The sequence below is a fragment of the Enhydra lutris genome, unplaced genomic scaffold (genome assembly GCF_002288905.1).
Source record: "Enhydra lutris kenyoni isolate GAN:26980312 unplaced genomic scaffold, ASM228890v2 scaffoldscaffold21, whole genome shotgun sequence".
Taxonomy (NCBI): Eukaryota; Metazoa; Chordata; class Mammalia; order Carnivora; family Mustelidae; genus Enhydra; species Enhydra lutris.
The window spans coordinates 8,032,995-8,057,330 of NW_019154105.1; the positions used below are offsets into that span (position 1 = coordinate 8,032,995).

The 24,336-nt window shown below is 39.4% G+C and overlaps 1 protein-coding gene across 1 annotated transcript in view; it reads left to right on the top strand.

Annotated features, from left to right (window-relative positions):
• Positions 1-23,803, top strand: part of LOC111149213 (betacellulin) — a 43,095-nt gene extending 19,292 nt beyond the window's left edge. Inside the window, exons 2-6 of the mRNA XM_022506160.1 lie at positions 5,895-5,993; positions 13,963-14,080; positions 19,146-19,292; positions 20,366-20,476; positions 21,886-23,803. Of these exons, the coding sequence (XP_022361868.1) occupies positions 5,895-5,993; positions 13,963-14,080; positions 19,146-19,292; positions 20,366-20,474 (473 nt within the window). The 3' untranslated portion in view covers positions 20,475-20,476; positions 21,886-23,803. The remainder of the gene's footprint in view (positions 1-5,894; positions 5,994-13,962; positions 14,081-19,145; positions 19,293-20,365; positions 20,477-21,885) is intronic.
• Positions 23,804-24,336: the final 533 nt, after the last annotated feature.

The following is a 24,336-nucleotide window of genomic DNA, read 5'->3' on the forward strand; positions in this document are numbered from 1 at the left end:
ATTCTGTGATGCACAGCTGTCCTTAACATGGAATTATCCAGCCCCAAATGTCAATAGTGTAAAAGTTGAGAAACCTTTGGGTGTTTTGCATTCAGTTTAAGCCAGATTCCTTTGAACAATGACATGAAATGTATAGAATGTAAAATACCTTTAAGCCCTTATTTTCTAAAGACCTTTCATTTACTGAAAATGAAGTGATAGTTGCAAAGTTACTAACATTAACTACAAAGGATCAAAAACTGCAGAAGAGGCCCTGCCTTTCAGACTATGATTTGCAACCTTTTCTGCCTCCACTGGTAGCCCATCCTTTGCCTCTTTCCTATACCTTTGGCTTCTTTCTATCAATTTTCTCTCATATTAAAAACAAAAACAAGTCCCCTCCTTTTTTTTTTTTTTTAAATCTGTTCACTAGTCTTTCCCCTCCCTTTTCAGTTGGACATCTTTGAAAAGTAATCTGAGATCATTTGCATACTTCTCATGCCACTAATATTTCTCCCTAATGTTTCTCTTCTGGTGTCCCATATGTCTGTGATTGGAACCACAATCCACTCAGCCACTCAAGCTCCAAACTCTGGGGTCATTCTAGACTTCTTTTTCTCACTTCCCACTCTGTCCCACCAGCCACCAACTCTTTTAAATTTTACTTTGTGACTATCTCTCGTGTTCATTTCTTCTTTCCCATACCCAGTGCCTCCACCTTGGCTTACATGTGTCTGAATCACCTATACTGGTATTCAAGTAACCTTTTCAAACAAACACACACACACAACAAACCAAATGAAGATTATGTTGTTTCTCACTTAAAGCATTTCAATGACCCCAAACTGGGTGCCTAACAGAATCCAAAGTAATTAAGATGGTCACATTTATTTTTGCCCCAGCCTCCTCTCCGTCACAATCCGTACTCACCCTCCAGACAAGCTAGACAAGTTGTATTACTTCCACTGTGTCCTTTTACAAGCTGCCCCTTTTGTTTAGAATGCCTTGGCTAATTACAACTTTATTTACCATTTTCTTAAAAATTAATTTTATTTTTGATAAAGTAATAAATAGACATAGATTTTAAAAAATCCAATAGTGCTAAAAGGTTTATAACAACAAGTAGCAGATCTTGGCACCATGGCTTCCCTCCTCTCCACCTCTTAGAAGCAACCACTTCTGAGTATTTTAAGTGTTTCTTCTGTATTTATATATTTACCTCCATCTTGCTAAATACCTTGCTTGTAATGCTACTTATTGACTTGTCAAGTTTAGATTTTACCTACTGAGTTCCTCTACCCTCATAATTTCAGTATATTGCTATAGGGGTGATAGTCTAAACATTTAAGAACTGGCACAGCATAGATACTGATTCATCACGGCAGTTTCCCCACATGGTGTATGTGGGCTAATTACTGGCCTTGATTTTTTTTTTATAATTTTTGATATAATAATTTTAATTATCAGTATTTACATTATTATTATCATCATATAAATATTGTCTACTGCAGAAACAAATAACATCAATGATTATGTTACCTTGCTTACACAATTTTTATTTTCCAGAAGTCACTAACTGATGTGTTAAAAAATCATTTCTTCCTCATTAAAAACTCCCCACAATCCTCATCTTCTCTCTCAAGTCTTTGCAGCTAAGTAGAGTTGACTCTCCATCCTGTGTCACCTCTGCTGTTGTCTTTACTATACTACACCTTAAAGATCTGTGTGTCTACCTTCCTTACCAGAATGTGAGCTCCTTAAGGTCAGTGATAGTATCTGTTATCTTTGAGCCTTCGGTGTCTTGTATCATGGTACTCAATAATATTTATTGAATTATGGATGGAACAGGAATGCCTTTCCTCTTTGAAGCAGCCTTCAGTATTGAGTAAATGGTTTTGTGAACGTTTCTGTGATTCCTGAGTTCCTCTGTACAGATCACAAATTGAAATTCCTGTCAGGGTCTAGGCAGGTCAAGTAAATGAGCGCAGCAAGCCTGATGGTCTGGGGCATTAAAGGGGTCACCTGCTGCTTAGCTGAGCCCAGTTGTTGCCAGGAAGCTGTTTCACACCGTGTTGCCAGAATTTCTGCTCTTTCAGTGGAAGCAGAAAAATCCAGGCTTAATATGAGCTGTCATGATTCAATTTTTTAAAACCATGCAGATCAAGAAAATGGTTCTTCAGGCTGGATTTGGTTCCGTAACCTGAAGTTTGTGGGTGGGGAGAATAGCGCATGCTACCCCAGTGCCTTGGTTTGCCTGAGAGAGCCTCCTCCCTAGGGTTCCCGTCTAGGGCGCTCCCCAGGGGCATCCCTTCACCAGCTAATGCCGGCATGTGGAGTGATTCATAGTGGAACAGAGTCTGGGCACAGGCACCAGCCAGCCAGCGTGCTTGAAGGCCCTGGGCAGGGGTTCAGGGCAATCAGAACTCCCTCTGTTAGGTGGAAGTAGAGAATGATGGGTTAAATGATAAGTGATAGAAAGGAGTGTGAGTGGACTTAAAATTGTATACCAGGTGTCAAGCCACATGCCTTTTCGTGTTACCTAATTTTATTTTCACAATATCCTCTTGAATGATATATTGTCATCCCCAGTTTGTGGATATGGAATCTCTGTAAGATTTAGAGTGTTTTATAAAATTCCCACTGTTAGAACAGAGTAACTCCAGAATTAAGTCCTCCTGATTCTGCCAATGGAGAAAGCTCATGTATGGGAATTTAAAAATGAATTAAACCTATTTTATAATAATAAAGAAATTGATTAAGATTTTCCACTAGAAATAGATACTAAGATGTTTTTTAATCTAAAAGTTCTTTTGTTCTTTTATAGACTGATTTTTTCATTTTTTCAACATTTGTGTTCTGTGTTAGTTACCAGGATTACAAAGATCAGTGAATATATAATCAGCATGCTTGGAAAGCCCAAAATGATTATATGTTTCTGGTTTATTATAAGTGTGAAAGGAGAGTGGCAGGTGTTGGGATAAAAGATATGAAAAATCTAGAAATGTGGTGGCCAAATTGTGTGTGTGTATTTTTTTTAACCAAAATACTGATATATATATATTTTTTAAGATTTTTTAATTTATTTGACAGAGATCACAAATAGGCAGAGAGGCAGGCAGAGAGAGAGAGGGCGGGGAAGCAGGCTCCTTGCTGAACAGAGATCCCGATGTGGGGCTCGATCCCAGGACCCTGAGATCATGACCTAAGCCGAAGCAGAGGCTTAACCCACTGAACCACCCAGGTGCCCCTGATATTTGTTTTCTTTTTTTAATTTTTATTTATTCTTTAAATTTCTTTCCAGTGTTCCAGAACTCATTGTGCACCACACCCAATGCTCCATGCAATACGTGCCCTCCATAACACCCACCATCAGACTCACCATCCCCCCAAAACCCTCAGATTGTTTTTCAGAGTCCATAGTCTCTCATGGTTCATCTTCCCCTCCAATTTCCCCCAACTCCCTTCTCCTCTCTGTCTCCCCATGTCCTCCGTATTATTCCTTATGCTCTACAAATAAGTGAAACCATATGATAATTGACTCTCTCTGCTTGACTTATTTCACTCAGCATAATCTCTTCCAGTCCCGGCCATGTTGATACAAAAGTTGGGTATTCATCCTTTCTGATGGAGGCATCATACTCCATAGTGTATATGGACCATATCTTCTTTATTCATTCCTCTGTTGAAGAACCAAGAACCAAGCATCTTGGTTCTTTCCACAGTTTGGCAACTGTGGCCATTGCTGCTATGAACATTGGGGTACAGATGGCCTTTCTTTTCACTATCTCTGTATCTTTGGGGTAAATTTCAATTGGGAAGACATTCCCTTTTTTTATTGTTGCAACAAATAAAATACGCTACTAGAAAATTAGAAAGTGCAAATAAGGAAAATTAAGATAAAAGTCTCCTAACCAATGTGAACAACTCTCTATCTACTTACTTATCCAACTTTTTGATTATCTATCTATATGGGCCTATTTTATACTATTATCACACACTGATGCAGACAAACACACAAATCCCACTACATTATTATTCTATAGTCTCTCTCTCTTAGGAATATATCAAAATGTTCTATTACTGTTTGAATTATGCTCGAATAGCATTTTGTTGCATGAAAATAGTTCCATGTATTTAGTCAACTCTATCTTTATAGATACTTAGGGAATTTCCAATTTTTTAGAACCCGTGTCATGTAGAGAATTTTTCAGTTACATCTTTTTATGTATCTTGGATTATTTCCTTCTGAATAATTACTAGAAATTAAATAACTGCATTTTTTTGATATTTCTGCTTTTAGCACATATAGTACTAATTTGTCCTCCAGTAAAGAAGTGCTAATTTACCCAACATCAGTGGATTTGAGTTTCTATTTCTATTCACTGTTTCCAATGTTAGTTACCACCTTTCTAAAATTTTTTTGAACCTTTTCTAATTAGATAGCTAGCAAAGAGTCTCCATATTGAAAAATTCTTTTTGAAAACTCTTTTGGCCTTTGAACTTGCCAGATACTATTGTCTTCTGGCGCAACAGTCTCACTTCGTGTTACGGCTAATTGCTTAGCTGATTGCCTGTCTTACTAGCTTCGGAGCGCTTTGAGGGTAGAGTCTGTCCTGTCCACCTGTGTTTTTCTGGATGCTCATGGATGTTTGTTGAACTGAGCTGAATTAGAGAACATGCATAGTTTAGAAACCATTGGCTAGATGGATAAATGTCAATATACCCAGTGGGCAAGTTATCCGATTTCTGCCAGGTACATAATAATGGGTAATTTAAATGAGCATTGATTACATGCCAACAACGTGTTGTTTTGTATACTTACCTGATTGAATCCTCACAGTAATGCTCTGAAGAGGAGATAATAATTATCTCCATTTTGCCAATGAGGAAATTGAGAGGTTATGAAATTGGCGCAAAGTACATGTCTGTAAAGTGGCAAAAACAGGTCATGAACTCAGGTCTAGCTAACTCCCAAGCCATCTCATCTCTCCCCATCTGCCCTCCCTTACCTTCTCCTGCCCTCTCCAACTTCTTATTATGTGGCCAATCTTGTCACATCTGTAAGTGTCTCTCAGCATCTTGTACCCATCGCCCCTTGTTGGATTATTTTAAAGTAAATCTTGGATACCTTAATTTCATTAATAAATATTTAAATTTATATCTTTAAGACATATGGACTCTGTTTTTTATCCTGAACCACAATATGATTATCACCCTTAAAACTATCTGTAGTAATTCCTTAATATTATCCAATGACTAGTCAGGGCCAAATTTCTCAGATTAGCTCATTAGTGACTTTTTACAGTTGATTTTCTTGAATCAGGTCCACACAAGAACTACCCATTGTATTTTAAACTGTTCTAACCACCATACAGTATTCCTCTCTCCACCATCCTTTCCATGAGGTCTGTCCTTCTCAGCAACAGGAGTACCCAGCTGAGGGAAGGTGCAATTTTCCAACAGTTTCCACAAATTGAATATCTAGTTCACATATCTCAAGAAGGAAGTACAGACAATAGTTAATACCTGAGAAACATCAAATCTGTATGGAATGGAGAGGGTACATGTCCTCCATTCTCCGTGTATCTGTGCAGCAGCTGAGAACTCTTTTATTCCTCTGCTTCTATGATGTCTCCATCATAAACTATGGCCAAGTTTCTTCACTCAAGATGCATAGTTACATGTAAGTGATGTTGGCTTGAAAATTCTGTCCTTGTCCGTGAGGGTAAAAAAATTAGACTTGCTGGTCTGTGTACCCACTCCCACCCCAGGCCCCTTGCTGTGGGAGAATGCCTTGGAAATGAAAGTCACAGGCTTGTTATTTTCATAAATGGGTCATGACTTTGGTAGAGTACTTTGCATTAAGGAAATTTTCAAGTTTTCATGCTTGTTTTGGTTCTGTTTTGAACTTGAAGGTCTAGTGATCCTCCACTGTGTTGTGGCAGATGGGAATTCAACCAGGAGTCCTGAAAAGGATGGCCTTCTCTGTCGAGATCCTGGGGAAAACTGCGCAGGTAACGCTTAACAAGTGATGCATTTGTATTTTATCAGCCTCATGTTCAATCTTGGAAAGCTGATTTCCCTAATTTTAATTTTTAATACTCATGTAATCATAAAACTAGGTAGTTTTTTGAGCACATATGAATGTCTCAGGCTCTCTGCCAAGTTCTGTATGTATAGTAATGCCTTCATTCCTCACGAGGGTCCTCTGAGCTAGACAGTATTTTTGACCTTATTTCAAAGTGAAGCCCAGAAAGATTAAGTAACTTGCCAAAAGTCACAGAGCAGGTAAATTGCAAATCTGGGATTCACACTCAGGTCTTTCTGATTCCAGAGCTTCCATTTTTAATAATTACACTATTTTAGGTGTTGCAGGTGTGTCCTCCAGACTCTACATGGAATATCTTGGAATAGATTCATAAAAAGTTGGCATATTCTATTCAAATTATTTTTTTTTCCTATTCCACAACTTAAAAGAAGGGGAAAAGGCAATGACTTTTACATATTTTTTACCTTAGAGATGCTTGATTCAGTATTCTCAAAGCTATTAGTCCAAAGAAAGAATGAGCCTTGGTAAGAGATCAAATAATAAGTATTTTAGGTCTTGTGGGCCATGCAGCCTTTTTACAGCTACTCAGCTTGGCCATTGTATTGTGAAAGCAGCCGTGGACACACTGCAAATGAACAACTTTAGATCTATTTTAATAAAACTTTATTTAGAGAAATAGGCTGTGGGCCAGATTTGGCCATTGGACCGTAGTTTGATGACCCTTAGTCCGTCCTTTTTATAGACTGAATGGTCTGGTCTTCTGGGGTTGTTTCTGTTTTAAAATAAAACATAGGCCAATTCTAAAAGTAGGTTGGAGAGAGCCTCCTGTATTGCCTGGAAACTTTTTGGAGCTGGGAGGGTAGTGACTTGGTGTTAAGTGCTCTTTTCCTAGCACCCTGGAGACGTCATAACTGAGCCAGGAACATACTGAGCAAGTTGTCCTGTTGTGAGTCATCAGTTCCAGCCCAATCTTCCTCTTTCTTTCCTCATACTAGTAGGTGGTCTGGAAAGTGCCCACATGCTGTGGAATCCATTGGCATCTTAGGTCATGCTTGTGTGGGTCTTGTCACTCACGTAGAGAGAAGAACAAGGCCAATTTTATCTTTAGTTGAGTTTTAAATAGCTTCAATGATGGCATTTTCACATTTCTTTTGGGAGATTATTCTGTCATCCAGTGATTGAGAGTATTAAAAAACCTGCCTCATCATTATCTTACATGTGTTGCCTATTTTTTTTTAAATTTTAGTAAGAATATTTAAATATGAGATCTACATTTTTAACAAAATTTGAAGTGTACAGTATAAGATTGTTAACTATAGGCAGGATGTTGTACAGTATATCTCTTGAAATTATTCATCTTGCATAACCCAAACTTTGTACCCATTAAACAGCGACTCCTCATTCCCCTCACACCTCCACTCTCCACCCCCCAGCCCCTGGAAACCACCATTCTGCTCTCAGCTTCTGTGGATTTGGCTATTTAAATACCTTTTATAAGTAGAATCATGTGTTTGTTTTTCTATAACTGGCTTACTTACCTTAGCATAATGCTCCCAAAGTCCATCTGTGTTGTTGCAGATGGCAAGAATTTCTGCTTTTTTAAGGCTGAATAATATTCCACTGTTTGCATAAACCACATTCATTCATATTTTGATGGATATTTAGGTTGTTTCCACATCTTGACTGTTGTGTATAGTGCTGCAATAAATATGGGAGTATGAGTATCTCTTTGAGATTCTAATTTCAAAATTTTTGGTTAAATACCCAGAGGTTGGAATGCTGGATCATATGGTAGTTCTGTTTATCAGTATTTTTTTTCCTCTCAGAAAAACTCTGTAGTATTTCCCATAGCAGCTATAGGTTGCCTTTTCGGTCTATTAATTGTTTCTTTGCCGTGCAGAAGATTGTTGGCTTGTTTAAAGTCACGCAGCAAGTGGGGTAGCCTACCACAAATTTGGAGAGATCGGGTCTAGAATGTATAATTGTTAATCACCATGCTAAACTGCTGGAATCATGTGGGAAGATCACAATGCTGAATATGCAAAGAAAATTCTGGAAAATAATCCCTGAAAGTAAAGTCCAAAAGGGAAAAACCGTTCTTGAAAAGGAATTAATGTGGAGCAGGAGCACAGTGTCTTTATTGTCTGTGTGACCTTGGGCAAGTCACTTAAGCTTTGAGACATCCGTTTGCAACCTGGAAAATTAAGAAATGAATCAGATGATCTTTAGGAGTTGTTCTCGTTTCTAAATGATTTTATAATTTTATTTACAAATGCCTTAATCTCTAAGCATTTCATTTTTATTTTGTCCTTTTCTGTCTTGAGGAAGGAAAGTATTCATTCCTACCAAAGCTTTTGTGTACCAGCAATGCAGCAGACCCTTTTCTAGGTACCCTAGATGCAATAAGGAACAACATGGTCAAGGATGAGGTCGTAGAGGTAATGGGGAAAGAGAGGTAAAGGGTAATGTCATGGAGAGCCTTGCTGGGGATTATAAAACCTTCAGCTCTGAGTTTTAATAACATTACTCAGTGTCTGTGAGCAGATGAGACAGTTAAGCGGGGACAGACAGAAGCAGGGAGACTATTAGAAATTGTTGCCATGGAGACTACTTCTGGTCTAGAGATAAATGTCACGCTTAGACCAAGGGAGTAGAGATGGAAGGAAAAGTGAATATATTTTAAGTACAACCAATGGAATTTTCTGACGAATTGGATGTAGAGTAAAAGAGAAAGACATCGAAGTGACTCTAAGATATGTGGCCTGAATCATAGAAAGAAAGTAGGTTTCGTTTATTAAGATGAGGAAAGACCAGATATGAGGGGGGAAATCAGGTGTTCCATTTGGGTAGTGTCAATTTCAAATGTCAGTTAGACAACCAGGTGGAGATATTCGTTGTGCTGCTGGACACTGAAGGAAGACATCTGGGATGGAAACATAAATTTGGGATTGTTACCATAAAGGCATTCAAAGCCAGGAAATGCTCAGAAAGGGAGTGTAAAGAGAAAAGATGAGAAAGCACTGAGTCCCAAAGCATTGTAAAATTTAGATTCTGGGGGATATGGGAGAACCAGCAAAGGAGACCAAGCAAAGGAGGCGTTATATACACCAGAATCCCATAACACGCACTCTCAAAAAAACAAAAGAAATGCAAGTTTTCTTCCTGTCCAGTTTTCTTTATGTGCCCCCTAGCTGAATAATTTTAAATGTGCAAATACACTCACACACCAACACTAAGTTATTTTTTTCTTCCTTTAAAGGGATAGAATGAGAAAGGGCAGCTCTAAGCGAAGGCCCTCCCCTGGAAGCTGAGAAATCCTTGGCCCAGCCCTCCTGGTTAAAAGACATGCCGATCTGTTCTGATTAACCCCCTTCTAAGCATATTCTAGTAACACTGGAAGGTTAACAAATACATCTGTGAGACTTTTTTTTCTTTACCTGGAGTCACCAACTCTTGCATTTCTGTGGAAAACGGCATTGGTTGTAACACAAATAGGAGTCCTCAGATAAAAGAGATTTTCAAATTTTGCACTTCTTCAAGGGCAGAATGAATTTATATTCCCCTGTCTCCAGGAGATAGTTGTCAAGATAAGAAGGAAAATTGACTTAGAAAATATAAAACTTTCTTCCTCACCTCCCGGCTTAAGAAGGTTGTAAAGGGAGGAAACCCCTATTGGGAAGTTGCCAGGAAGTCAAGGACTAGAAGATTAAAGGCTTAGCCTCTACTTCATAGACTAGGAAGATATGTCTCTGCGAACTTAAACTTTTCTGTCCACTAGCTGCTCCTTTTTTAAGGTCGAATATCTACTGGGGTGGGGGGAAGAAAAATTTATAGGTATTTTTTTACCCCCTTTCTCTCATTGTTAACACTGATGGGAATTTTATCTCAAAATTTAGGCCCTCCTTTTAAATCTCTTGCACAGAGATTTAACTGCATATTTACCTAGGGGATTAGAGATACTATGTGGTTATCACACTGTAATGAGAATTACATAAAATATATTACCCTTGAAGCTGATTTTAGAAAAGCTGATGATATTGATATAATTTATAAAATCATTAAATAGATTTATAATGAGCACACCTGGAAGAACTAAGTGAACGTTTTATGAAAAGTAAAGCTAATGTGTCAATTCTGAGGAGTTTCAAACATAAAGCATCACAAGGCCTGATTGGGTTTGAGAATAAGAATCGTCTCCAAGGAAGATCAGGGAACTGTGTGGTTTAATCAAAGTATCCATCAAAATGAGAAAGAGTCCATCCCTAAACTACATCATTTGATTGTGTGCGCTATTCCTCCACTGAAGTTTGACCCAAGACGAATCTATCACATCTCATCTAAGTGTTCATATGACCCAAGGAAGGCAACCACTTCTTGTCTATCTGCCCATATGATGGAAAAAAAGATGTTCTTACGTAGAATTAGATATTGTCATACACCTACCTGCAGGAACCCTCAGAGTTTCTTACCTAATTGGCTTTAGAGTCTTTGGAATTTGGCATCCCAAGAAGAGACCGAGGTATGTTACCTGCGGCGCCCCACCGCTTGAGAGTTTGTGCTGACATTTTTCAGTATGTGGGACCGACTTACTCCCATAGAATGTTTTGGTTTTGGAAACGTGGGTTGGAAAAGAATAAGGTGGAAGGGAAGAAAGATCAATTAGTTTCTACCACCTCCAGTATGAGGGGAGTTTTCACATTAGGTTTTCAAGACCAGGTCATTTGCTTCTCAACAAAGAAACACAATACATGGGACGAATCATTCTTTTGTCATTGGATTAACTTCTTGATAAACATCTCTGCAGTGGAAGGGTAGGCCTTGCCATCCCTTGCTCAATGTCATCAGGTCTCACGATAGGCAGAAAATGTTAGATTTCACAGTTGTTCAATTTTCAGATAATGTGACCTTGATGAGTAACAGATGAAGGCACCTGGAATTGAGGGGGCCTTTTGAAAGGGGTATGCTGATAAGACTTCTCATTTCCATCAGAGAGAAACGATGATCCCATCTGTTTGGGGAGGTGGGGGGAGGGCCATGCCGTATGTGCGATGTAGTTTTCTCCAGTTTTTAAAGTTCCATAGAGAAATCACTGGACGTTTTCTGCTTGGTGGCATGGAAGGGTTTTTAAATCCGAATAATGCTGGGATATTTAAGATCGTGTTTATTTGGCAAAGGAGAGAGCTCTGTGAATAATTCAGACAGGGCCTGGCAACCATTTCCCTGGCCTGGGTCTGTGCTGCTTGGATGGGCTGAGGCCAGTCAGGTCACTGCACCCAGCAGCTGCTGGTCAAGGCACTTTTTGGTATCTTGCTGTGTATGGGGTTTATTAAAAGGCTGGCTGCATTTAAAGGAGCATAACAACTACAGGAAGTAGTAAAGCTCAGGATACAGAGCCACATAGCTTAAGCTTAATGTCAGGTTTGAGTTGCAAAGAAGGAAGGACCTTTCTGGACCACAGCAGATCTATCACTAAGTCTTACTGCTTCTTAAATTCATCTCCTAGACCTCCATGCCCCTGCTGCAGGCCCACGTCACATGTTTGCATGGCTCAGGCAGTGGTTTTCTCCTTGCTCCCAGCCTCTTCCTACTCTAATCCAATCTTCAGCTTCCTACTAATACACTGATACAATGCTAAACTCAAAAAGCATAGATCTTACATATACCATTTAATTTAATCCATAAGAACCTTCTTCAGCTCTCCCCTGTCTTGTATTTAAAGTGTAAACACCTCAGCCTACTGACGTTTGAGGTCTCTAACTTCCATTCACAGCTGTCCTCAGCTGTTCCCAACCAGGTCCCCTACATCTCCATTAAATCTGCCTCCTCCCTGCTGCCGTATCAGGCTTACGTATTCCCGACTCTGAGCTTTTGTTTCCAACATTCTCCACAAGTGCACAGCTTGCTTACCTCCTCCTAAAAAAGCAATCCATATTTTCCAGAATTTTTTCTTTTATTAGATAAACACTCTTTGTAATGATACAAGTTCTCTTAGAATTGCCAAGATTTTCAAGATTCTAGAATCAACTCAGTTACAGAGGACTTGATTGTCTGGGGTCCTCTGCTAGGAAGTTCTGCATGAGTTCTTTTTCGAGATCCACAACAGCCCTCCACAGTAGATGTTATCATCTTCAGTGTCCAGGTGGGGAAACTGAGGCTCAGACAGCTTCATAAGCTTACCCAGAGATGAGATAGGCTTTACTCTTTTGATGTCTTCCAGGGCTTACTACAGGGCTCTGGAAATAGAAAGTACGAATGGAAGTTGACTGATATGTTTATTTGCCAAAACATACAGGTCTTTGTTTTTGAGACACTTTGCAGTTATTTCTGGAAGAAATTTCAGTAAGAGTCCCATTGACTGGCATGCGTGGGAGCAAATGTCTGGCATGCACAAGCTGTCAGCATAGCTGGTAACCAAGTCACCAACCAAAACCAGGTCAGCCAGTTCCTCAGGAACATTCTGCCACCCCCTGAAACTTTGTGACCTGGCATCACAGGAATTTGCTGGTTATAGATCATTCAAAGTTCTTGGCAATTCCCCTTCCTGGTGGCCCTGGGCAATTATATGTACTCATTTTATCATATTAATTAAGAAGTTTTAGGAGTCGTTACTATGAATGTCATCGGGATGCCAGGTGCCATACCAAACCTTGTGTGAAATGACCTTCTGGAGTGAACATCGTGGTCTTTCTGGCTCCACAGGTGTCTGAGTCCTGTATGCTGCTGGTCACACCATGACCAGTCCAACCCTGGGTCAGAGCTGGCTTGTTGGCTGTAGTCTCTGGGTGTGGGCACATGTCTGGTGTGGATCAGCTCATGGGCCACAAGTCTCTATCTCTGTACTATTTCTCTTGTCAATCCTTATCTATTAAAACCTTCTACATGTAAGCAAGGGAGAAACTATTACATATTACTGTCCCTGTTTAAAAAATTAGGCAAGGAAAACTCTAAAAGGTAAGACAAGGAATTTGGAGCAGGATCAAATCCTGCAAATGAAGCTTCCAGTGTTTTCCTCTTTCTTCAGAGCAAGAGAAATCATTCAGGGGTTAAATGAGGGAGAATCTCTCATTCAGGCAAGCGTGACTTCTGGGTGCATCAGGCTGAGAGCACATGACAGCTACCTGCTGAACAGCTGGCTTGGCTGAGCGCCAGAGTCCGGCGGTCATGGACTCTGGGGCAAGACCCACTGCATCTGGGTCTCGCTTCTGCCACTTAACTTGTGTGTGATCTTAGAAGGTGACTTAGCCTTCATGTGTTGTTCTTTGTTCATTTGTTAACGCAAGATTAGAATGATGCTTACCTCACAAGGCTGTTATAAGCATTAAGTTAACATATATATATATATATATATATTATATAATTTATATTGTTATATGCATTGTTAACATATATATATATAATTATTATTATTATATTATACTTACCAAGCTGGATACTGGTTATATATATAACCAGCTTGGTAAGTGCTATGTGCATGTTTAAGGAAAAAAAAGGAAAGGAAAGGGAAGGGAAGGGAAGGGAAGGAAAGGGAAGGGTGAAGAGGGGAGAGGAGAGGAGGAGAGAGGAGATTAAAAAAAAAAAAGGTCATTTTTTTTTAAATGAAAAAAAAGTGTCTCTGATAGCCTTCACAGAAAGAGTAGCCTTCTCTCATGGCAACTATGCTTTACTCTTTAAGTAACGCCAAGGTTTCTGAGAGGTAGGCTGGACATAAATCTTAATTAAAATATGCAACATTCCCACCAAGATCCCCAAGACCCTATCTCTCGAGCTATTTGGGGACCACAAAAGTCTGGCTTGTGTCCCAATGTGGGGAGAAGGAGAACCAAGAAGTTGGAGTCCATTCAACAGAAAAACCTCCGCAAAGAGGGGAATGGGATTCTCGACGCAGATGTGTCTGGGAAGCGAGTTGACTGACGGGGCTTTTTCTCACTTGGCAGCTACCACCACGCAGTCGAAGCGGAGAGGCCACTTCGCGCGGTGCCCCAAGCAGTACAAGCACTACTGCATCAAAGGGCGATGTCGCTTCGTGGTGGCCGAGCAGACGCCGTCGTGCGTGTAAGTGGAGCGCACCTGCCGGCAGGCAGAGGCTGCGCCGCCGTGCGGGCCGGGGGCGTGCGGGGACAGGGAAGGCTGAGCCCCCAAGCCCTCGGTCGGGACCCCTTTCCCCGGTCCTGGCCGTCACCCCAACCCCCGCCACGTGCTTTGGGCCCCTTTGGGCGGCTTCTCAGGGAGGACCTGGCGGGCACTTTCCTCCTGAAACAAAGCCCGGATCGGCTCCCAGTCCGTGTCCAAGCAGAACCCTCTGCCAGTGTGAACGTGCTTTTAGCCTCCATTATCTCCCAGGTGGTCGGGATGGATGCGAATTCTTCTGGCGTGTCTGAGGTAGTTCGTAGTTAACGTAAATATGAAGGATTTTCTGCCAGATGAAAAGCTACTTTTGTAGGTGTCCATTCAGTGCCAGGAAATGAGCCTGTTTGTAAGCAGAGATTTGCAAAGCCTGATCCTTAGGAAGGGGACTGGAAGGAAAGTGCTCTCTCCACCTCTTAGGAGATTGAGGCCAAGTTTAATTTTATTCAGGCACAAACAACTTTTTTGAAAAAAAAATTATTTTATTCTAAAGAGATGTCCCTCTAAGTGTTTTTTGAGACCTCTCCTGATGGATGAGCAAGGTGATTTTTTAAGTATAATATTGATGTAAGTTCATAGAATGTTTATGGTTTTATGTGGGTTTCCTACAGTATATGGTTTATTTTTTCATAAGTGTCTCAGAACAGAGATTCCAAACCCTAATTTAGTGAAACATTTAAAGGTCATGGACTCCATCAAAATTTAATTAAAATTAAATTTAATTAAAAAATAAATACACTGGTTGATACTGACAGGGGGATAAGAACTGCTAATGTAAGGAAATTTAAAAAAATGTGTGTGTTTGTGTGTGTGTTGGGAAAGAAGAGAGCTGCTTTCTTTCTTTCTTTCTTTCTTTCTTTTTTTTTTTATTTCCTCTAATTGCTCACTGGCTTAAGAGACTATATTGAGTTTTAAAAATTATTTATTTTTATTTTTTATTTTATTTCTTTTAGAGAGAGAGGGTATGCATGCTCACACAAGCATGGCTCTTGGTGGGGGGGAGGGTAGAGTTGAGAATCTTAAGCAGGCTCCACACCGAGTGCAGAACCCTACGTGGGGCTTGATCTCAAAATCCTGAGATCATGACCTAAGCGGTAATCAAGAGTTGGACACTTAAATGACTGAGCCACACAGGTGTCCCAAGTTTTAAAAATAATAATGAACAAATAGCATGGAGGACAAGGGGAGATGGAGAGGAGAAGGGAGTTGAGGGAAATTGGAAAGGGAGGTGAACCATGAGAGACTATGGACTCTGAAAAACAATCTGAAGGTTTTGAAGGGGAGGGGGGTGGGAGGTTGGGGGATCCAGGTGGTGGGTATTGGAGAGGGCACGGATTGCATGGAGCACTGGGTGTGGTGCAAAAACAATGAATACTGTTACGCTGAAAAGAAATAAAAAATTTAAAAAATATATTAATGCTCTTTAACCCAGTACATTTTTCCAACTTATCCCTAGGTCTGCAGACTTATTGTTCTTTAATATTCCTACGTTCTAAAATGAAAACCACAATGTGTAATCTACCCACCCAAGATCAAAACACAGCTCATATCCTTCAGTGTGAGGTTAAAACTCATTTCCATGGCCTCTGCAAGCTCCTCTGATCCTGGCTCACCTTCCTAGCCATATCTCTCACTGTATGCCCAAATGTTCCTCTGAAATCCTACATTCCTTTTCATGCTTTATCACACAAGCTCCCACAGTCTGGAGAGCTTATCATTACTGATGTTTTAGGTGTAACTTGGACATCAGCTCCTCCTGGACCCCAGCTTTGGCATTGGCTTTCCTTTCTCAGACACATACTCAGGTGTGTTAGTTGTCCTTTCTCTGAGATCCAGTCACCCTCCTATGAAAACTCTTTTCCTCTGGAGCATGGCTGTTGGTTTCCTTGAGGGTCTCTTCTGAGTCTGTGAGCACCTAAAGGTGGGTCTTGTGGCTTATTCATTTTTTGTGTTCCAGGGCCAAGCGCAGGGCCAGAATTTAATAGGTGTTCAGGAAATGACCAGTGAATAAATAAATAAGTCCCTTTAGCATGGTCCATCTAAAGTTATGCTGTCAAAACTAAGAACAACTTCCTCTGGTCCAAGAACAGCTTCTGAGTGGTAAAAAGCTATAGAATCAATGGGAAGCTGAAGAACATAGGAGTCAGAACACGGATTTTTGGAGTCAGGTAGACCTAAGTTAAGATTTTGTCTGCACCAATTATAAGCACTGTTAATATTGGTTCTGTTACCTTTCCTGGGTCTCGGTTTATCTACTACAAAAGGAGGTCGTAATATTCCCCTCTCAACTGTTGAAAATAAAGCAATCTGTTAAAAAAAAATCCTTATTATAGTACCCAGCACAGAGTAGATGTTCCATAAATTGTACCACTGAGATGAGTGGGACATATTTGACGTGACTTGACCTTTTGAGTGACTTGGCATAGCATAGATTTAGACAAAACCCTCTTGCCATGGGGGACTCTGCTATCCTGAAAAACCAGAGGTACCCCCTTGTGCTTGGAATTACAGGAATCGTGGACTCCTGTTTTTCCATTTTAAAAAAATGGTGTGTTTCCAATAACTCAAATCCCTTGAGTCTTCTCAGTATTTTCTTAGAATGGGGATGATTTGTTTCCAGACACATACTTTTTATTTATTTATGCAGCACAGTTCACTTAAGCAGGGTTGCATGTGCTTGGGGCAGAAACTCGAGAGTCAAACTTCTTGAGTTTAAATCCCAGCCCGACTCACATAATTTCTCTATATCTCTGTTATTAATAAATGGCAGCTATCTCAAAAGATGTTATAAGGATCAACTGATATAATAGTTACAAGTCTCTTACGATAGTGTCTGCTGATTATTTCAGAACAGTGATCCTAAATCTGGTTTGCCAAAATCCTGAAGGGCCATGGGCATCTTTAAAAATTATTTTACATTATGTAAGATGCTTATTAAATAAAAACTCATGTATTCAGTTATTCAGCATTTAATAAACGTCTACTAGGATCTGGCCCTCTTGATCTCTTTCTCTTCCACTAAAATGACCATTAGCTGATATGTTACTGGTTTGCTGAGAAGGGAACTAGCATAAGAGCCACTATATAACTTGGCTGTGGACATGTTTGACCTTCTTGCATGACCTTATCAGGTTATAGCTCGCAGGAAGTACTGCTTATTGAGAAATTCAATTAAAGCTTGGTTAAGCCACTGAACCCAGAACTTACCATTAGAAAAACATTCTGAAAGAGCAGCAAGTAATTGCTGTGTATTTTATGGGCAAGTTATTGTTTAAAAATGCCATATTCAGTAAATTTGTCAGAGAAACAAGCTAATTGGAAGAGACTATATTTGTAAGATCTTAATTATGACCTTAAAAAAAACTCTTTAAAAAATATCCCTCTCACACATGAAATTAAATGTGATTTTCCCCTCCAGTTCCTTTCCTAAGTGTAAGAGACTTTTGATATTTCAAGATCTTTCTAAGGTCTTTTCCTGTGATTTTGACCTTGTGACAAAGATGCCTGGCTATCTTGCAGGAAGCAATTTTCCCTCATACATCCTTAGGGTCCTTTTGCAATAGATGCCATTAGATATCTTTTCTCTTTTGCTTGCCTTGAGCCTTACCTTTCAATTGATGGCTGTGGCTGAGCTAGTTTTTGTTGTAGTTGTTTCAAGCATTATATCAGTTATAATGTTGGCATTAAAGGATCTCCTTACTTGTGCAATATAGGCTTTGTGGGAATTAACTACCTTGCTCCTGTCAAACATAACCTATAGAATGGCCTGGCAAATAGATCCTTTGTTTAAAAGATAAAAACAGAACAAAATAAACAAAGCCAAGAAAACCAACCAAGGTTACAGAGAAATCTGTTTAAGAAGCAGAATTTCGTCTTTTTGAGATTTATATGATTGTATATGCCACCACCATCTCTTTTGTTTTGAATGAGTCTGAAGGGTTGAATTTGCATTGTTCATGCTAAGGGACTAAATTTCACAACATATATTTTCAGTTTGGAAGTGTCCTCCAACAAACTTCTTATGCACATTTGAAGCATCTAACGTGATTCAGAGAATACTTTGGACAGTCCCCAAGTCACCGAGCCTTTATCTTCTTGAGCGTTGCTCAGACAAGTCTTGGGTTGGTCAAAGGGAACCTGCTCTATTGGGGTATATCCTAAGTCTATGTTGATAAAGAGTTGACAGACTGAGGAAAGTGAACATCCCCCTAGGAGATTTGTTGCTGTCTGGTCACTGCACTTTATGACAACCACAGAGAAAGGGGCCACTTACAGGACAGTGGAGGACATGGCGTCCCTCGAGCATCAGATAAAGGAGCCAGAAAAGATAAGACTCACTGTGTTTTGGAAGGATGTGGTTGGAGAGGTGATGAATAAAGGAGCCTCAACTCATCTGTAGCCACGTTGAGTAGCAGAATCAGAACTGGTGGGTGGAAGTTAGAGAGAGAGAGAGAGAGGAATCCTGTCGAATCACATTTATCTAGCCTTCTACGTGTTAGGCATTGGTCTATGAACTTTCACACCCATTACCACGTTGGATCATATTAAATAGTGTAATTTTTAAATAATTTGCAAGAGGATTGGGGCATTTTGAGGGCCCTACAATGGGATGGGAAGTCCTGGGGATTTTGAATTCCTTGTCATAGTATTATTTAAGTGCTTGGGAAGGCTGCAAAGGGAATTTTACCATCCCCTCTCTTTCAAGCTCGGAATCTAAAACTTTAAACTAAGTTTTGGTAATTGCTGTCATCTCTGTTTATTTATATTAGCCATATTGTTAATGTTCAAGTGCTGACAGGTTTTCAACCAAGCAAAGAAAGTGAAATTACTTGTGAACACAGCGGGATACAGCTTAATTAAAAAAAAAAAATTTAAAGGAACTGCACCCTTTATTAATTCCAGTTAATGACAACAGTGTTAGTTTCTTCAAACAAGAAATTGTAGAGATTCTTCAAAGTCTTGCACTGTTTACCTTGTTGTTTTGTTTTTCCAGCTGCGATGAAGGCTACACTGGGGCGAGATGTGAGAGAGTTGACTTGTTTTACCTCAGAGGAGATAGAGGGCAGATTTTGGTGATTTGTTTGATAGCAGTTATGGTCATTTTTATCATTTTGGTGGTCGGTGTCTGCGCATGCTGTCAGTAAGTATTTTTTAACTTTACTTTTAAGTAAATCTGAGAAATTGTTTGTTGCTGTGTCTTCTTCTTTCCTTCTTCCTTCTTCTTTCTATTTTGCTATGATTTAAATAAACCACATTTTGAGGTTTACCATTATTTTTGTTGAAGTATCTACTTATGATAAAACACACAATGCATAGTTTTTGTCATTTTACTGAGCATGAGTATTATAATTAAAAATAAAGTGTGTTTAAATCTCTTGATTGAAAAAAAAAAAAGTGGACCAAAAGTGTGAAGGTGATCAAAGGTATACACTTCTGGTTGTAAGATAAGTAAGTCCCTGGGATGTCAGTATGGTATAGCAACTGTAGTTAACAATACTCCATTGTGTATGTAAGGCAGACATTCAACAGACTGAGCTACCCAGGAACCTCTTCTTAACATATTTAATCTGGCATTTTATTTTCTGTAAAACAGGATGATTAAACCAGATAATCTGTATGACTCATTTTAGCTATAAAATGGAAAGTTATTTAAAAATTTCTTTTACTTGCCTAATGGCAAAAAGGAGTTTTTATAACACCAGTTTTGGGGCAGAGCTGAGAAATGGCCTATTTTAGCACATCGATTTGGAATTATACTTTAAGAAACTGGACTGCAGTCCAGAGTATCTAACACTTTTTTTTTTTAATGTATCAGTAAGTGTAATTAACATATCCAGAGGCCACTCTCACTCTCTTGGTTTTCTTATGTCTCTTTCCAATTTGTACTATTTCTTACTCATGCACTAAATAGTGCTTATTAGTAAAATAACTGGTCCTGGAAATTTTGCTTGTGCTAACCAAGCTTCATCAACAACTAGGTACCATAGTATTTGTATTTAGGTAACTCTACTCTATTCAGACGTTGGCCAACTGTGGCTAGCATTTGGGCCTGGAGAGAGATAGGTTGAGAGAGAACCTAACATATTTAAGAAAAAAATGAACCTACAAATTTTTAGCCATCTAGAAATAAGATCATAGGCCCACTTGATGGTTGATTATATGTTCCCATGAACTAACAGGCTTGTGCTAATGTCTGACACTTTGTTTTCCAAGTCCTCTTCAGAAGCGTCGTAAAAGAAGGAAGAAGGAAGAAGAAATGGAAACTCTGGGTAAAGATATAACTCCAATAAATGAAGATATTCAAGAGACTAGTATTGCTTAATGGTAAGTGTGATGAATTTGGTAGATGGGATGCTTTTCAGGTAACTGTTACCTGGTGAAATGGGGCTTAATTTGTCTAATAAATCAATGATTGGAATTTGTGCTTAGAAACAGCTAAAAGTAAATTGATTTTTTTCATAGAATCTGAAGCCGAATAAAAGACTTTCTCATTTCTCTCTTTTGCATGTTACCGCATTGAGAGACACGTGGAATGAGGACTTTCCTACACTTTTTCTGGTGTTCTGAGATCATCCTCTTTTCTAATTCTGCATGGTTGTAGCAGTTAGTTTACACTTTTTCTTCCTCATTTTTGGGTGCGAGGAAGAGGTATTTTAGTTTAATAATCTCACATTAAAAACTAATAACCATGTTTTAATAATAACCACATTTACTGAGCATTTATGCTATGCTGGACACTGTTCTAAGCTCTTTAAATGTTACATCAATTAGGATCCCACCTGGATCCAAGAAGGAGATTTTGATGAGGGACTGGGAGGGCAGGGTTGGGGAAACCACAGGAACTTCAAGGCTCCTGGAATTTTAACACTGGCAGGAGGCTGCTCCCTCCCATGCCTGGAAGGGCTGGGGAAGGTTACTTTGGCACTCAGAGGCTGGCCACCAGAGGGCCTATACTCTGTAGGAGCTATATCTGAGGATGGAAGTAGTCACTGCTGGAACCAAAACAAGGAAGAGGAGGAAAGGCAGAAAAAACACCCCCAACTTTCTCACCTCCTGCCTTTAGGTCTCCCTAAAGTGCCTCCCATTAGCCAAACCCAAGCAGCACCCAGGAGGCAAGGGAGCCCTTGTGATGTGTCAGACCCCTCCCCTTGGAGTGCAGAGTTGGGGAGGGAGGTGGGCAGAGAAAGGTTCCTAGGGTACAAAAGGAGGAGGGCTAATACCATTGGTGAGCTGGGATAGTTTGGCTGTGATAGAGGCAAATCCAATCTGACTGATTTAAAATGAAGGACATGTTTTGGCTCACATGAACTGGCAGTCCAGAGAGAAGATAGTCTGCACACGTGGGTGAACAAGAGGCTCTCACACCAGGAAGCATTATTTCTCTTTTTATTCTCACATATCAAAGAGTTGGCTTCATCCTTGGCTAGCTCCTTTCAAGTCATAGTGGTAGCAGTGAGCCATGTGCTTCCTTGGTCACCTCCAGCAAGAGAGACCAGTGACTCTCCATAGCTCAGGTAGCAGTAGAAAGAATCTCTTCTCCCAGAAACACCCAGCAGATGCATGGGTTACAGCAACTGCTTGTCGAGAAATCATAATGTTCTCCTAGCTTATTACAGGATGACAGTAATCGTTAATGAACTGAAGACAAAAATGCTGGCTCTAGATTTTTCTTTTTTAATTTCCATAGTACATTTCTCTTAACCAGCCTGCTGTCTTTTCCCTCATTCCTGCAGGCTATGAAGTTACCTCCAGGCTGGTGGCAAGCTTCAAGATGCCTTGCTCATTAGGAAATGGACAGAATGTGTCTCAGGAAAAGAGCCAGGAGAAATGAATTTTAAATGATGTATTTACTTTTTGTCTGTAATGTTAGTCTGTGTTTTTTACTATTTTTATAATAATAAGTAATTTTATTATTGTTCAGTAATTGGGAAAAAGCACTCAGTTAAGAAATTTTAATAAACGTCCACTTAAAGTTTTGTTACCAGTATTACCAGTCAAACAAAAAAAGAGAGTGAGAAGGAGTTTAGATTTTAGGAACTGCATTAAAAATAAAGCTGCCATTTATCCAGCACATACTGTGGACCAAGAGTTTAAAGTATATCATTTCCTTTAATCCTTTTAAGAACCTATGAATATCTCCTATGAACCTCATTTCCCATATATGGGAACAGACACAAAGAAGTTAAATATCACAACCCGGATTTACAGAGGTAGGAATTGGTGGAGCTGAAATTGGAACCAAGATATACCCAACTTCAGTTTGGGTTCTTAACTATGATTTTTGTTGATCAGAGTGGGTAAAACCCAACTCACTAATATAACCCAAGACTTCATACTACATTATGTTTTGCCATGACTCTGAGATGCTGGGGATATTTTCCTGGAGAAACTCAGGTTGGAGAGTCCTGGCTGTATATGTTAATATTACCATCATGTTTTCTGCAGCACTGACTTCTTTTATATTCCTTTGCTCCTTTATAAATTCTCTGCGGCATGAATAAATTCTTGCATTAGTAAAGCAAACAGATTTGCCCCCACAGCTAGGGTAATGAATAAAGATGGAAAGTAAATGCTTGAGCATCTTTAAGCCCAGGTAAGTGTTCACGCTAACTAAGGGATAAATTATAGCACTGGAAGAAGAGGCTGTTTATTCCTGGGCAATGGTCAGTGACACCACAGCAGAGCCCAGGCACACACTGTCTGTGACCATAGCCTCATTTTTGTTCTTCCAAAAATCAGTACCTGTGATTGCTCTCAAGTGGCTGTTGATGCAATGAAATCATGACCGTGAGCATCTGTTACTTGGGGCCATCTTGCCAAATGTTCCTTCAACTCCATAGTATATTTAATAAAGACTCTTAAAACTGAAAAAGCTAAATCTATATTTAGCCAGTATTCCACAGAATATGAAAATGTCTACACTGACTGGGTGGGTGATTTATGAAAACTGATGGAAGGTGTCCCCCACTTGCTGTACTTCTGCTGTTGTGAAGCTAGCTAAGCAGGTTTTATTCCAGAATCCTAGCAGATTTTACTCTGCAGTATAGACTTCATACACAAAGTGAAGAGGAGAATTCAGACTGAAGATGAAGTTGGATGTCACTTTCTAGCACATATCGTGTTTTGAGTGAGAATGAGGTTGTCTTCACAGAAATAGCTCAAATATATGAAGAGCTAAGCCAAACAACTAGTTATCTTCTGAATCTGTTTTTCCTTCTGACTTAATAACCATCCTTGAAACAGGACTATATCCGTTGGATTCCTGCTGCACATGCTTTGTTTTCAAAAGTCTTCTGGGCTAATCTATGCCCTTGTTTTTTCTCGGTGTACTTTGATACCAAAGTGCTTGAAACAAACGGTTGTTACAGCATTTAAAAACAAAACAAAATGCTGAAAACGGTTCTTCTTCCCTAAGCTGATGTTGGTTGACCAGTGGAAACTCTCAAACCAAGTCAGGCTTGGGAATTTTGTTTTGATCCTAAAATATAAATGGCATCCCTTAAAATTTGGTAGGTCTGATATGAAGAAAGAACTTCAAAGATTTTCATATCTTTTAAAAATGTATTTTATAATTGTTTTGTATAGTCTAAATGATGTTGTTTATGTAAACTGTCAACATTATCATATAATAAAGTGAATTTATTTTTAAAACAAAGTGAGCATATTTATTTGGAAGTTTTTTTTTTATCAGTACCATGAATTATTAAGAGAAAGAAATTTGCAGATTATTGTTTTAAAAATTTTTATATTTTATAGAGATTACAGTTCATGCATTTGAAATAATCTATTTTGGTTATAGGTTTTTCTTAGAAACTAATGAATTTGGAAGTGTGGTGGACACCTGTAAGATTGTCTGTCCAGCTGGGGAGGGTATGTGCTATGGTGAGTGCTGTGAAGTGTGTAAGCCTGACAACTCACAGACCTGTACCCCTGCAGCAAATAATACATTTTATGTTAATAAAAAATTAAAAACAAAAGATTGCCCAAGAGCATGGCCATATTTTTGAACCCCCACCTATAGCTGCATTTGGTTGGTCTAAGGTGAATACTTCATGAAGTTGGGTGAATTGGAATCATTCCCAAGGGGACTGTGAACCTGAACAGAAGTTAATCTTTCTGGGTTCTTAGGACATAAAAATGCGGATTTTGAAGCTATTGTGGCCATGTTTTGCTTCACATGTCCC